The sequence below is a fragment of the Brachyhypopomus gauderio genome, chromosome 13, assembly GCF_052324685.1.
Source record: "Brachyhypopomus gauderio isolate BG-103 chromosome 13, BGAUD_0.2, whole genome shotgun sequence".
NCBI classification, from domain to species: domain Eukaryota; kingdom Metazoa; phylum Chordata; class Actinopteri; order Gymnotiformes; family Hypopomidae; genus Brachyhypopomus; species Brachyhypopomus gauderio.
The window spans coordinates 22,943,089-22,957,862 of NC_135223.1; the positions used below are offsets into that span (position 1 = coordinate 22,943,089).

General features: G+C 38.6%; 1 protein-coding gene across 2 annotated transcripts; it reads right to left on the reverse strand.

Moving 5' to 3' along the window:
* Positions 1 to 1,175: 1,175 nt before the first annotated feature.
* Positions 1,176 to 14,771, reverse strand: LOC143474368 (protein lin-28 homolog A-like). 2 transcript variants are annotated; one of them, XM_076971825.1, is made up of 5 exons: positions 14,639 to 14,771; positions 13,318 to 13,366; positions 9,988 to 10,166; positions 5,687 to 5,874; positions 1,176 to 4,522 (listed from the first exon to the last, which is right to left on the reverse strand). In XM_076971825.1, the coding sequence occupies exons 2-5, from the start codon at positions 13,349 to 13,351 to the stop codon at positions 4,201 to 4,203; spliced, it is 723 nt and encodes a 240-aa protein (XP_076827940.1). In that variant the 5' UTR covers positions 13,352 to 13,366; positions 14,639 to 14,771; the 3' UTR covers positions 1,176 to 4,200. The 2 variants fall into 2 exon arrangements, with proteins under 2 accessions (XP_076827940.1, XP_076827941.1); XM_076971826.1 differs by lacking the exons at positions 13,318 to 13,366; positions 14,639 to 14,771 and adding an exon at positions 10,537 to 11,133.
* Positions 14,772 to 14,774: the final 3 nt, after the last annotated feature.

The following is a 14,774-nucleotide window of genomic DNA, read 5'->3' on the forward strand; positions in this document are numbered from 1 at the left end:
CATGGCTTGTTACTTTGAAAGCTTGTAATGAGTCACTAAGACTAATATTGTTTTATGTTAACAAAATATTATATATATATATATATATATATATATATATATATATATATATATATATATATATACCTTCCCTTTAAGATATACAGTGCTTCTTGAATGTTTGTGAAGTCCTTGAATAGTTTAGATTTTTTTGTAGTTTTACCATGATTCTCTTATTTTATCATCAAAAGTTTTTGTCAGGTTTATGTTCATAAATTCCATTTACTTGTTTTGAGGGAAATGTGTGTTTCCAGCAGACGACATGAAACATGGTATCAAAGCATTTGTGAAAGTAAATGAACCACAGCTGTATTGGTGAAGTCAATTAGTTAAATCACTCAGGTGAAACACGTGTGAGTGCTCAAGTCGTCAATCAGCAGACCAATCAAATGAGACATCCTTGGGAAAAGATTTACCACGCTGATTAACAGGGAGAGGAAACCAACCAAACTACTGTTGTGCCAAGGCTCATAGTACACAGATCAACATGATGAGAGGAAATTAGACATCCGAGGACATCAGGAAGAAGGTGGTGAGAACCCATCAGTCTGGGAGAACTACAAAACCATCTCCAAAATATTCCAGCTCCATCCATCCACTATAAGACAAATCATTTACAAATGAAGGGCACTCAGCATCACTCAGCATCACAGCAACTACGCCCAGACGTGGACGACCATCAAAACTTACACCAAGAAGCACCAGAAAAATAATAATTCAGGTAAAGGCCAACCCACACATCACCTCCAGAGAGATGCAGACCTCTCCGGCATCATCTGGGATATATGGACACATCTACAATCAGGTGAGACATGGGTAAGTTGCTAAAAGTTGCCCATTTTAACTTTGCCAGAAAGCGTTTCTGGAAGTCCATTATCTGGAAAGACGAGTCCAGAGTTGAATTACTTGACCACAATAACAGGTTTTTGGAAGGTTTGCTTTACAAATTGACATTTGGAGGTTCATTTCATAAGATTATTTTAATAAAAAAAAAAAAAAAAACAATGACAAACTTTCAAGCAGCACTGTATATATAAACAACAACAAAAGCTTCAAGTATCTTTGGCCCCATGGAAGGCTGCAGAACTTCCTTTATGTCAGTGTTCTCCCTTAGAAGGCCCATCACTGAGGTCACGCCCACCAGAGGTGTTTATCCAATGGGAGATGAATGGTAAGGAAGTAAAAGGACAAATAAAATCATTACAACACATCCACTATAACACTGATTTCCCATGACAGAAAAGTAAAACTCTGATGAAACTGAGAATACAGAGAAGCACTGCTCACACATGAAATGATCAAGACAACCACGCCACTCCCAAAAAAAAGAATTTTTTACACTTTAAATTCTTTGGTAGAAAAAAAGTACATAAGTATATTAGTAGTCACAGTAATCAGTTTCCATCAGTGTTTGGTCTCATTCAATTAATGTTTATAGCAACAATCAGTAAGATTTGAATTAACATACCAGTAGTTACATTTTGTCATTGGCATTAAGGGGAAACCGCTGGTATCCAAAATAAAAGATTAATTAAACATAAAATAAAATAATACATTTTAAATTTACATGTTTCTACTCTTTTTCCATGTTATGAAATGCCATGGTCATTAAAGCTGCCACGTTTTAGTTTCCACAGGGAGCCATAATGGTGGAGAAAACAACGACCTGGGAACTTGTGTGAGGTGTAGCGGTCAGTCAGGCACTCCTGCAGGTGGTGAAGCAGTGTGTAGTACTGTGAACACAGCCCAGTGCCACCGCTAAAAGGTACATTACGTGTATATTCCATTCACTTGGCTAAGAGTTAGTCCAGCTGTGCTCTGACGTGGTTACTCCTCAAAAGGGGCTTTAATATAAATACTTGAAACATTCTGCACATTCGTCAGCATTAATCAGGTTAGAAGATCAGAACACTTGTGGTTAATTGCTTTTTTGTCTATGGCAAATGAGTGAATGAAGAGTAGAGACACATCACAGTAAATGCTATTCGGTGTCTTTTTCTCTACTCCTTTTAGATGTTATCTGTCCATGTGAATAACTACTCTTTTGAGGTAATAATCTCTGACCGTATGACCAAGTTAAATCAAACAAGTGAGGTAGGATTTACTAAAAAAAAAAAAACTAAAAATGTTATCACCACTATCAATGTAGTCAGAAAAATATGCTATGTGACCACTAGGAGGACAGAGTTTCCAAACCTCCATATATGTGCAGTGTTAGAAAAACTGTACTGCTTTAACTTACACAACTCTAAAAGACATTTACAGGTATACATACATGTGTACTGATACACAAGCAGCCTCTGTAACAGTGGAATTTAAATAGCTGCAAATGAAAATGTATGACTTACGTTTTGACAAACAGGACCCTGAGAGAACTTCCTCCCACCATGGAGATTGTGTTAAGTCGTATGCAGGTCTGTAACACCTAATAACAGTCAGGACTTAAACTTCACGTCTGATTGGCTCATGTTTGAATGCAGTACCACATGTAATACGCAAATGTGTGACAACTGTCTCTAGAACAAAAAAGGTAAATAAAACCTTATCCATTTGTCAAAAACTTTCTTTTAGCTCATTCAAATAGTTGTATGTTTTTTGTATAATTCATAGTACATTTTAACATATTTATAAATACATTGTAAACATTGAATAAGTGCCATTACCTACCTAATATAACAATAGTTCTAAATGATTGTTTAAAGATTGGACCAAATTCAGTATCTAACACATCAATATGAGACAAGCATGTAAAACTAATCACATGACTTAACCTTTATTTTACCATGTAAGGACCTTGAGGTAACAAAAATCTCTTTTTCTAGAGTGACTAGGCCAACTGTATCAGACTGTAACCTCACAAACATACACACACACGCTGGAGAGAACACACACCTCTGGGAGGCAGGAAGCCAAACCCTGCTGTTACTCTGCCCGGCTTCCTTAATTTCCCATTTTCCACATCATTTTACCTTAAGTGCAGCCCCCAATAACAAACTGTTTATCAAATTAACAATAACGAAGACAATTTCAATACATATCACTGTTATTGCCATGTATTTGTTAGGTGATGCTCACACCTATATGTACGATTTCTCAAAAGCAATCATATGATATCGATCACAGTAGTTGAAAGTCAATAGGTGGCGCTGTCTGGATCCTTCGTGTGTCCCTATGGACCGTACAGCTCAGCTCACACTCACAGCGGCCTTAAGCATCAACCCCATCCTGACCACTACGCCTGCTTCACCTCAGTAAAGGAGCTGTAACTTGACTTGATTTGTCTGCACGTCTGATATTGTCTAATAAAATAGTCTAATATTGTGCTGGCACGCCATAATATATTCCTGCACTTCAGTGCAAAAGAGCTAGTGCCTGTAAAAGACCTTCTTCCACCAATAATTATGTCATGATGAAAAATTGAATCAACACAATATCAGGAAGCACAGCACATCTAATCTGCATTAGACTTAGTGTAACTACACACTTGATTCAACACTTTAAAAAAGTTTATATAAAGTAGATCAATACTATGATGGTTAAATTGTAGAACCTACTTATAAAAATGTAAACAAAAAACACAATAAAGAATCTCTGTATTAGTCTGAAATGTGTACTGTTGATTGCTTTCTTTGACATCCTCACATTACCACACAGAAGTCATTTAGGCACTATTCGATTTATGACTTCACGAGAGAAGGGACTGTGTACGGCTGTGGACGTAATGAATTCAGTGACGCATGCAGTTTAAAGACCAAAACTTTAAACCTCAAAAATAAGCAACAAAAACAAATCTCTTTGGCCCAAGGCTATTCAGTGTGTCTACGCAAATGTCAGAAAACATGATTCAGAATAAGGAACTAAAACAAAGAGAAAAGAGAAGAAATAAACTGCGTGCTAAGTAGATGTACGCTGTGCGTGAGGTATCAGTCTCCTGTGGAAATCCACTTTGAACTCTCCAAATCTTGTTCACAGTTTGGTTGACTATGAATAAAAACAGCAGCAGCGAGTGATTCCTCCTCTGAGTGAGGCTTTGTGGGTTCCAGAACGTGAGCCTGGGTCTCACCTACACGTGGAGGCAGGGCGTGAGCAGCAGAGGGCGTGTGACGGGAGCCTGGAGACGGTGGAGCCGCGTGAGACGCCGGCGCACTGATACAGTGGCTCTCATTTTTTCCTCTTCTTCCTCTGCGATGAGGCATCTTTTGACGTGAGCTCTTCGGCGGAGCCGGAGGGTTTGCTGAGTGTGGAGGAGTCCTGAGATGAATAGGAGGCACTTTGGCCTGTGTCTGAGCTGCGAGGGGGCGGGGCTTGGCCTGAGCTCGAGGCGGGTGGCTCGAAACAGTGTCTTCCCTGAGCGGCGGGCGGTGTTTTGTGCGGACAGTGAGCCACCATGTGGCCGGCGCTCTGGCAGTAGTGGCACTTCTTGGGTTGGGGAGGAAGGACACACTCTTTGGCATGATGGTCCAGACCACCACAGTTATAACACCTGATGGAAAACACCATCAAGATCAGCAACAACAAAACCCACACAAATTAAACTGTTGCTTTTCTTCGCTTTAATCAGAAATGTTGATATTCTTAAAAACAACATATAAATCTATGCTATGTTAATACTTTCTAAATAGCAATTTTCCAAACGAAACAGCTGTAGCCTAATGTGTGTGGAAAGTACAGCAACCTTATACCCGTTTCTTCTAACTTCCTTAAAAATCCCAACGTACTTGACATATGTACCTGCTGTGTAGAAGAAAACAAACTTCTGTTTGGTTCCTAGTGGACAATGACGTTTAAGGAGAGTTTTGCACAGTGGCACCTTCGATAAGACTGAGATGGGGAGTAGAGTTCAGGGTTCAACCCTGTGGTTTCCCAGCCCCTAGTTAACATCCAGATACATAGGTACACAGCTTCTCACAGTATGTTCTCTTGTGCCATCATTTCAACAGACCCTTCAAGAGGCCTTTGACTTGAAGAGATGTAACCGAAGACAAAAAATCGAATGCAACGGACAAATATTCCTGTCCGTTTGCACAGCGAATTTGACCAACACTGAATGTTGGCAGTGTTTCTTTTGTTCAGCAAAAAATGAATAAATAAATAAATAAATGAAAGATTACACAGGCAGCCTGGTCTACATTGACTGGAGGGATTGTTGTAATGCATTTTAACGGTATCAATATCATGCAAATTTTTACTTTGCTATACTCCAAATTTATCAACCTAAATAATGATGCCATATACTAACTTATGTCTTCCTCCAAAAGCCAGCGAAAAATAGCAGCAATTTAGGAGAATAAAAAGCTCTCGTACAGTATTGGGATAAAACCATGGCAACAGGCATAGTCCCATAGAGAAACAGCTTGAAAGGCAGAGTAGCCTCTCACAAAAGGATTCTAAGAGACCATCCATCACTGCACAAAGTAACACAAAACACACAACATGAAATTCCTCCAACAAAAGAAAGAAGTTCAAGCTAGTGACAATTATGCATTACAACTAATACTGAAATTGCTCAGACCTCCATAAACGTGGGCCTGTTCATCTGTCCACCAGCACCAGCCTGTCCAGATGTAAGTCCAGCTCTGACTGGCTTCCATGAGAAAAACCCCAATAGCGCGAAAGCAGGGGGAGCTACGGGGAGGTGCACACTCACCGGTCTCCCTTTGGCCTTCGTTTCTGCTGTATGCTCTTCCCTTTGGGTCTCCTCTCACTGCCCACACAGTGGGCCCCCCCAGGCCCCGTCACCCACACACACTCCAGACCCTTGGAGGACTTCTTGAAGGTGAACTCCACAGCCTCGCCCTCCTTCAGACTCCGAAACCCCTCCATGTGCAGTTTACTCTGAGTTGGAGCACAAAGGTGTGTCAGAAACCATAATGGGATGATCATACGTCCATGCCTTTGTGTGAGTGTTTGAAGGCTGGGAAATCTATGTTCAGACATGGAAATACAATCAATCTTTTTAGGGAAATATTAGTGGAATTTCTTTGTTTGGAATAAAGGATAAAATATATTTTGGTTTTAAAAAGGTCCCACTTGATGGAAGCAGGACAGGTAATGCCTGATCTATCATATTCAACAACGTGCTGGAGTTCAAATGATGCATAATAAACAAATCATCATCGTTTTCAGCTATACAAAAAGACCAATCAATAAATAAATACAAATCTAACCCTAACTATACCAAAAAAGACAATACAACTCTAATCACAAGAGACTACAGTATGTACTATAAACATGTTATATTAATATGTTAACATTGTTATATATGTTATACATAAATATGTAATATTGTTGTCTTATTATATTATCATATATATATATATATATATATTACATCAAAGACAAGGACAAATTCGATAAATTCGATAATAAGCCAACTTGACAAACTGAACAAGATCAGGTTTAGGCCATGTCACACTAAACACCTGCCATTGTAGCTTTAAACGCTGCTTATTCTTTTTTAAATACTGAGTAGAAATTTCCAGAATATTCTGGTTTCAGAAAATTAAGTGCCATTGCTAAAATAACAAATCTAATGGTGGCCTAAGACTTTTGCACAGTACTGTATATTCAGCATTTCATCTAGTAATTTAAATGCATCCTTCTAATTTTACTATTTTACTACATTTATTTATTAACATTTTCTAAAACTATTATTAAATAATATATTTTGTTACTGATTTTATTCTAATAATAGGTTTTCATTTTGAACACCAATTTAAAAATTCTGCAAAAGAACTAATATTTTATACGTGAAGCACAAAAAATAATTTTATTGATTCCCACTTAATTTTCTACATTGAACAATTAACTACGAAATCTCATGTGAACAATGTAAATTATGATTTTTAAAATGTGGGAAAACACAATGAAAATCAGTAACAAATAAATCATACAAGTATCTCTATTTTCAATGTTTTACTGTAAAATAATAACATTTGTTAAAAAAATATGTTACATTTAGGTTTAATAATAATAATAAATTTCCAAATATCACAACTCAGTAATTATTTTTGCTTTTATTGTCTTATGGACCAAAAAACAATTTATTTAACCTTTTTATCTTTTTACTCAAATAAAAAATAAAAGGTAATTCAATTAAAATAATTTGTTATATACATTATAGACAAGATATAATATTAATATTAATTATAAACTAAACATCACTATGCCCCTCAAAATGCTTTTACTGAAAACAAAAAACATAACTGCATAGTACAAGGATTATATAAACATTTTTATACTGAATCAACAATTTTTTTCACAAAAATGTTCAATCACTCCCAAAAATAACAAATAACGATAATAACTCGAGATTTGCTTGAGACCAACTTATTAATCTCAGCCTGTCTCTTTAGGAGTGAGTTGTCAGACACAGGCGTGCACTAGCTTGACTGACAGACATCTTGGCTTTTAGAGGATAGATGAAGAGAGGAATTATAAACAATAGTAATGGGGAAAGGCTACAGCCCAACAGAACATGTGGATTGCAGTCTCAAACGCCTCTAAAGGGCACAGCCTTAATAAACCTACACACAGCAACCATCTGCATGCTCACAACAGCAAGGTAATATACTTTTCAGGTTCAAAGCCAAATTAGACTTTCAAATTAGGAACAGCATAGTGGCCCGAACACACAGTAGATTTTACCGGTTGAATTTCAAAACTGATCATGAATTACGTCATGCTAAGGTGTTTTCAAGAAAGAGTAGAATAAAGACAACAAGACATTACAAACTGTTTCTGGCAACCATGAGAAGCCTCTCACTCAGAGGCATTTCTGCTCCCCCCAATAGAGATCAAGCATCTATGGATGACTCACAAGAGGAAGTCACGTGAACAGAAGGTGGCTTTTCATCCTTCTTCTTTTTTGAAGGAAAAAAAGAGAAAAAAAAAGCCATGAGCAAGAGAAACAAAGCCTAGTATTAGCTGAGATGGGTGGGGCCTCCATGCCAAACGGTGAAATGGGCTGGTAGTTAATCTTACCAGGGGCCCACATTGTCCGCCCAGCATACTAACAAAATCAAAACTCAAAGGATAATGTGAGCATATGAGCAATTAGAGCAATCACCCAATTGAGACGTCCTGCGACTGCAGGTATCGAAAACAAAAGCAGTCCTGGAGCTAAAAACCAAAGCATAACCGACGCTTCTCTAATGTGTTTTTTGCCGTGTAGTTTCACCTCTTAGAGAATGGACCCAAAGAAACCCTCCCCCACACCCATATACCAAGGCTGAGCACAATAACCAGACACTTCTCAGAGGCCCCTAGAAACATACCATTTCCACCCCTTATCAAAGCTGCAACCATTCCCCAAGATGATCACCAACAATATTTACCCCATCAGAAGAATAACAGGATGAGAGCTTCACATTTCAAAGAAACTCACACGAGTGGAAAAACACACAAAAATAACGACAACAACAACAACAAAAAAAACACAATCTGAAACTTGGAATCACTAATCAAAATGTTTTAGCCTTCTTACAGATTGCACGAAGCTAATGTGATCATGTATTGGTAGAAACTATGCTTTTACATTTTATGAGAACCTAGCTAATCATTTAAAGATTAAAAGTCCAAACATAACTATAGATTATACTGCTTGTCATCAAACCAAACCATAAAATCCTCCAATCTCTCTCATAACCTATTAGCTATAATAACCATAGGAGAAATACTCAGGTCATATGAAAGCCATCACACAATCCACATAAATTTTCATTTAAGTTCTATTTTATTCATCTGTATATACGTAGTCTACAACAATTCTATTATAGACTTTTGCTTACTGCTAGCATAATCTTAGGTAGGGAATACTGTCTATAAAGGCAATCTCCACGCAGTGTAGTATGGTGTGCATTTCAACATTCAACCAAGCACAAGGGACCAACTGAAATGTGACCCCTTTTGTGAAGAATCTTACAAAACCAACCGAACTGAGGGCATTCGGGTTTTAAACTGGAAGTTACACAGTCAGATTCAAAGTGTGTACGGGTGTTCGATCCAACCTTTCACAATAACACTAAATCACACTCTAACTACCTCCCTGCAAAGAACAGAATTAACCAGCCCGATCACATGTTCTGAAGCACAGTGGAACATACACAGTGTGATGGATTCAGATGCACTAGTAAAGAGATCCTACAAATCTCACAATGCAGACGTCGCATTAAAAATAGAGAAAATTAGTTGTAACATTAAGAGGTTACAAATCAAATGCTACAGCTGTTAGAACAGGTGGCTCCTGACTACAAAAACAGAACTAAAAGGAATCAGTCAAAGAGTTAGCACAACATTCTTGTGTTCAATCGAAAGGCAGGAATTAAGGCTTATAAAACATTTATTACACTAGTAGCTAGAACATTTCAAAACATAGGGCTGTGTAACATCAAGATAACAACTTCAAAACTATCATCAACCATCAGAGTACAGGCAGATTACATAGCAGCCCTTTGCAAACATGGTATGAGCGTAGTGAAGAATAAATCGGCCTTTTGCTGACACCACTTCTCACGTCAGCGTCCAGTAAGGATAAATAAGGAGGGAGCCTCGTTTAAACCGTGGTTTGATAGTTACAAAAAGATCCGAATGGAAACGCAACAGCAAAGAGTATCAAATACGTGCATAAGACGTGCATAGTCTAAAGTGTAAAAATAACACCCAACCCTATGAGATCGCCGTGTTTTTTGTTGGCAAGACCAAACACATGCCAGTGGTGAGGAATATTGGGTTTTGTACAGAATAATCTACCCGTGACATATTACGTCAACGGGGTTGATTTTGAAATTACGTAACCCACTCAAATACAGACGAGACGAAAACAAAACTACTGGAAAGCAGGAATGTGTTTATCGTTACATTGCCAAAATGTAAAGGTAGGCCTCCCGCTCCCGGCAGGCCCAGTGCACCCATCTGCTCCCTGAAGATCTTTTAAAGACGTAAACTTACTTGGTGAACAAACACGTCCAGTGGAGGATCAATAGGGTTCCCTCCGCGACTGGTCATCGATATGAATCCAAAGCCCATTCGCACATTGAACCACTTGCAGTGGCCGGTTCCGTACATGGGCTCCGCTCTCTCCACCGACCTGGGAGACGTGCGATGGTTCCGACCATCATCCACACCTCCTGCAAGGTTGAAGAACAAACACAGTTTGGCTTGAGTTTATTAAAGCGCAGTAAAGCAGTCTTTAGTAAGTTTGGTTCCCTTTAGATGTTTTAGGACTCATTTGGCTATTATTTCCCGTGCACAGCCTATAATTTCCAACGTGCTAGGCTACTTATTCAAATGAATGTGCAGCATAACTCGAAATTAACCTCACTGCGGTCTTACTAAAACAAAACAGGTGTGTTTGTGTGCTGAGGTGCCATTCTGCACCACCACGCACACAACCGGAGCCTGTTATCACTTCAGTGGGTAAACAAACACAGTGGAGCAGCAACAACGCGGAGCGCAGGGGGGACGGGCTGAGCCCGGGTCGGCACCACCGCAGGATACCTTCGGCCATGTTGCTCCTCGCCTCCCTTGTTCCAAACTTCGGAGTGTGCAGATCCGTGGATGGGAGTGTGTGGTCCTCTTCATAAATGTCATATAATGCTTTAAACACACCATAATGCAACGTGCATGATCTGGAGCGTGCGCTACAACGGACGGTCTTTTTTCTTGCATCTAGTGCACTCCCCCACCCCGTTCACTCATCCTCGCGCTCTCCGCCCAGATCGGCTCACGTGCGCTTATGGCCAATTACTGGCGTTCCATTTCTCTCGTGTAGAGGGCGGGGAGAGGCGGGACTTTTCGGCGGGGAGGGGCGGGACTTGGCTGCGGGAACAGCCAATCGTCGTTGAGTGTGCTGCCCTCATTCGCGGAGCATCCTTACTGAAGACGTTAAAGGTTTAAAGCTAAATAATAATAAATGAAGATTAGGCCGTTTTCTGTTCACTAGACAGAAAGACCAAAGCGAGAGTGATGAAGTGAAGTGATGGCGTTTATTAGGTACTAAAACTGCGGAAGAAACGGTTAAGAATGATTGACATAGCTAACATTATACACAATGAGCTTGTATTATAGTATGTGCCCTTATATATAGGTATAATTATTTGTTAAGGGCCCTAGTTAGGCTAAACCCTAAACATTATACTGTGGACTACGATAACTACTGGACCTATCTACTACTTTAGGCTCGAGGAATAGGTACATGGACTCATCTATTCATATTTTTGTGACACCAGTATATGTATGCCTACAGCCTACAGTATATGTATGCATAAACAACATTTTAGCTCATATTTGACGGCAACATAAATTTCGTCACTGGGTCTTATAACCTATTTTCAGAACATCAAAACTCAAGGCAAAGGCAACTCAATACAAAAGGTCTTGGTTGTTGTGTTTTCGTGTAAGGCTGCAACAACGATGAAACCCACGTGTTAAATCCTACAATTTAAACCATGGCAAACACTGTAGACAAAGTTGTATATCGATGCATTTACATTCATCGTCACACTTTGTCTTTCAGTCATAATGTCCTATAGTTTGTTTGTTTTTCAACAAAACCAAAACGCGAGAAAGTCATGCAGGTTTTGTTTCCAAATCAAGCTAGTTCCGAGAAAATAATAATAATAATAATAATAATAATAACGTTTTAACAGCAGGCTTATGCAGCCCATGGATGCTGGAAACATCTTCTCTGCTTCGGTTCTTAACCTCCACACATTCCGGGCTCGGTTCGTAAATCGTGGTAGAGAGCTAAACGGAACCAGAACAGCCCATGCAAAAAGGTACAATAGGGCCACGTTTCCCATGCTTGATCGGTTTAAGGAAATGGTATGATTGGCAGTTTATTTCAAAACAAGAAAATATACTTGTTTTAAACTAATGTCACGTGTGTAGGGCGGCGAACTAATTTTTGACAGTAATTTCGATTAACCTCACATTATTTTCAAGCACGATTACACTATGTTTAAACAGCCGTTGCCCAGATTATAAAATAAACGGAAGTAGGCTATTTCTCATTGACAATATAGCCTACATACTCAAAATGAGTAACTTTGATCCAAATATTCATCTGCTTGCAGACGGTAGACCAAATATTGTCTTTGCTCATTTAAAAATTAAAAGTCTCGCTGTCACAAATCATCTAAGACGTTTCATATCAACAGAGAATTAAACTATTATATAAAAAAAGATTTATAGGTTTGGGGAAACTGTTAGCGTTCATCCATTCGTATTTCTCAATAATACTTGACCAGAAACTTGAGGCAGTTACACATATAGGTTCCTATCAAGTAGCTGGTTTAAAGTGATTTTTCCACATCCGTTAGCTACTGTCTTCTATAAGCTACAACCATAACATGGAGTAAGGTAATATAGAACTATTCAAATAAAATCTTGCCCCCTAATATACCATTCAGAGAAGACTGCTGTTGCGCCTAAACACCAGCCTCGAACATTTTGGTGGACTACTTTGACTATAAGACGACTTATTTTATGCAAACTACTCGGATATCCCTAGTTGATGGAAATTCGTTTGGTTTGGCTAATTTGCCCACACTGCAGACTTCATGTGCGCCAAAAGGAAACGTGCCCCCCACCGACGGTATCAGATGCGCACGTGGGGGGTTGGTAAAGTGTGTAAGAACCTCTGAATGGCGCTTTATGCAGATCTTCAGTCACTGCAAGATCCCCCCCACCCCCTTTCTCATAAATGTAAAAATCTTAAGTAAACAAACACCTCATTTACTTCAAACTGCTTCACTTTGCATCCATGTGTAAATTCGTCTAAGCGGTATCTTTACACTTAATTTACCGCTCACAGTCCAAACGCAATTGCAGCAATGGGCTAATTATAAATGGAATAATGTTATGAACGTAATGACACAGGAACAGTAATGATCATGTGTATTTAGTCTTTGCAGTAGTGTAAATAATAAAATAGTTACTTTTAAGTAGGCCTACGTTTTAATATAGATCTTGGTTATGTAATAATTATTATTATTTTTAAATGAAAATATGAAAACACTAGGCTTATACAGAGTAAACGTCGAACCATGACATCGCATATTACAATCTAAAGGTCCCAGTCATACACAACAAAATGGCACTGCGGTATCTGTATATAACAAGTAAACATGGTAAGACGTTTCAGTGTCATACGTTAAATATTTCTAACACATTTGAGCTTTTACGAACAGGTTTCAGCTCAACACTAATAGGTGGTTGTAGCCTGTAGTTGACCGCAGGTCAGGGAGGAACCCACGACGAACACATTCATGCACCCACCTGATGGCGCAGAGGTGGAGACCCGAGAGGTCATTGGCTTCTCAAATACCTGTAGGAACAAACACATAATAATCATAATAATAAATAAAGTATTCTACCTTTTAAGTCTTTGGGCGCTAATGTTAACATGGGGGAACATATTGCACGGAACAAAATAAGCTAAAACCCTAAAACTATGCTATTTTTAATTTTATATAAAACAAAATGTCGCGAACTGGCTACAACTACAAGTAAATATACTTTTGTTTACTTGTCAGAACTTATTACAGAGTTCATTGGTTCTGCTGAATGCTCGACTTGTCTTACAGGAGATTAGACAGAAGAAACACTATGGAAATGTAGACGAAAGCTGTAGTCCTATCTGAAGTGAAGTGTTTTAGATGAAATCATAAACGCCATATAGTCTTAGTGGAGGCAGTAAGAGAAAAGTGTAGACTTCACAGCTGGTCCTTCAGAAAATCACAAGGCTCAAAGCAACAGTTTTCAAAGACAAAGTAGAGGAACAGTAACATGTACACAAAGTAGCTGTTAGTAATTTATATATAAACACATAAAGGCAATAACAAATACATTACTATATAGAAATATTTGTAAATTGTTGGCCATAAAGACATTATTTGTTTGCTAAATATATGACCAAATTTACATTCACGTCTTTGTTATAACATGGGCTCGTTGTAATAAGCTATTGGATTTATCATATCAGTGCTGCTTTAGTAAAGCGTTATACTATAAAACGTCTACAAATCTTTACCTCAAATGTGATTTGCGTTCAAATGTTATCGGTTTATTCAGGATTCAGGACCTAATTTGGTCATAGCTTTATTCCTACTCTCGAAAACAGCAGTACCAGTGTGGGCTAATAATATGTAATTAACTGTGATTTGCGCCCCCTTGTGTCTAGCTCTTGTCACTTCCAGTAAAACAGGGTACACAAACTGGGGATTGTTAAGAGTTAATCTTCGTAAGGTTTATGTCAGACTGACTGCATCTCTCTACTTATTTTCAGTTTACAGAAAACGCTAGCATACAGTAAATGGCTTTCCTGGTCTCTTTTCTGTAGAACTATCTGCAAAACTGCAAAAAAAACGAGTGGACGTGAGCCAGAATCCAAGCGTTTTAATGCAGTAGAACATTACGTATGAACCCGGAAGAATTGCCTAGACTGCTTCACATCAAATCATTTAACAAAATGTATGTTTACTCATTAAAGTTCACTCAGCTACCGACTTTGACTCCATATCTCGGAACTATTTGGGGCTTATTCTGTATGATTGAGTAAGTTAACCCACAGTGTTTGGTTAAGGCGTAAGCTGCTTACCAGTTCGCCATTGTAGATGTAAATAAAGCTCTTTCTCTGTGTCCCAGGTTCCTGTCATGCACCAGACGCACTGAGGTTCCTTGGCAGATGCTGGTGTGTTATGTTCGGGACTAATATAACTCATGGTGCATGGTGA

Excerpts from the sequence above, each read along its gene's own strand:
- LOC143474368 (XM_076971825.1), bottom strand. The coding sequence starts at position 13,351 with ATGACCTCTCGGGTCTCCACCTCTGCGCCATCAG. Across the intron at positions 10,167-13,317 it reads CTCCACCTCTGCGCCATCAG|GAGGTGTGGATGATGGTCGG; the intron begins GTGGGTGCATGA and ends TCAACCTTGCAG. Across the intron at positions 5,875-9,987 it reads TGGACGTGTTTGTTCACCAA|AGTAAACTGCACATGGAGGG; the intron begins GTAAGTTTACGT and ends GCTCCAACTCAG.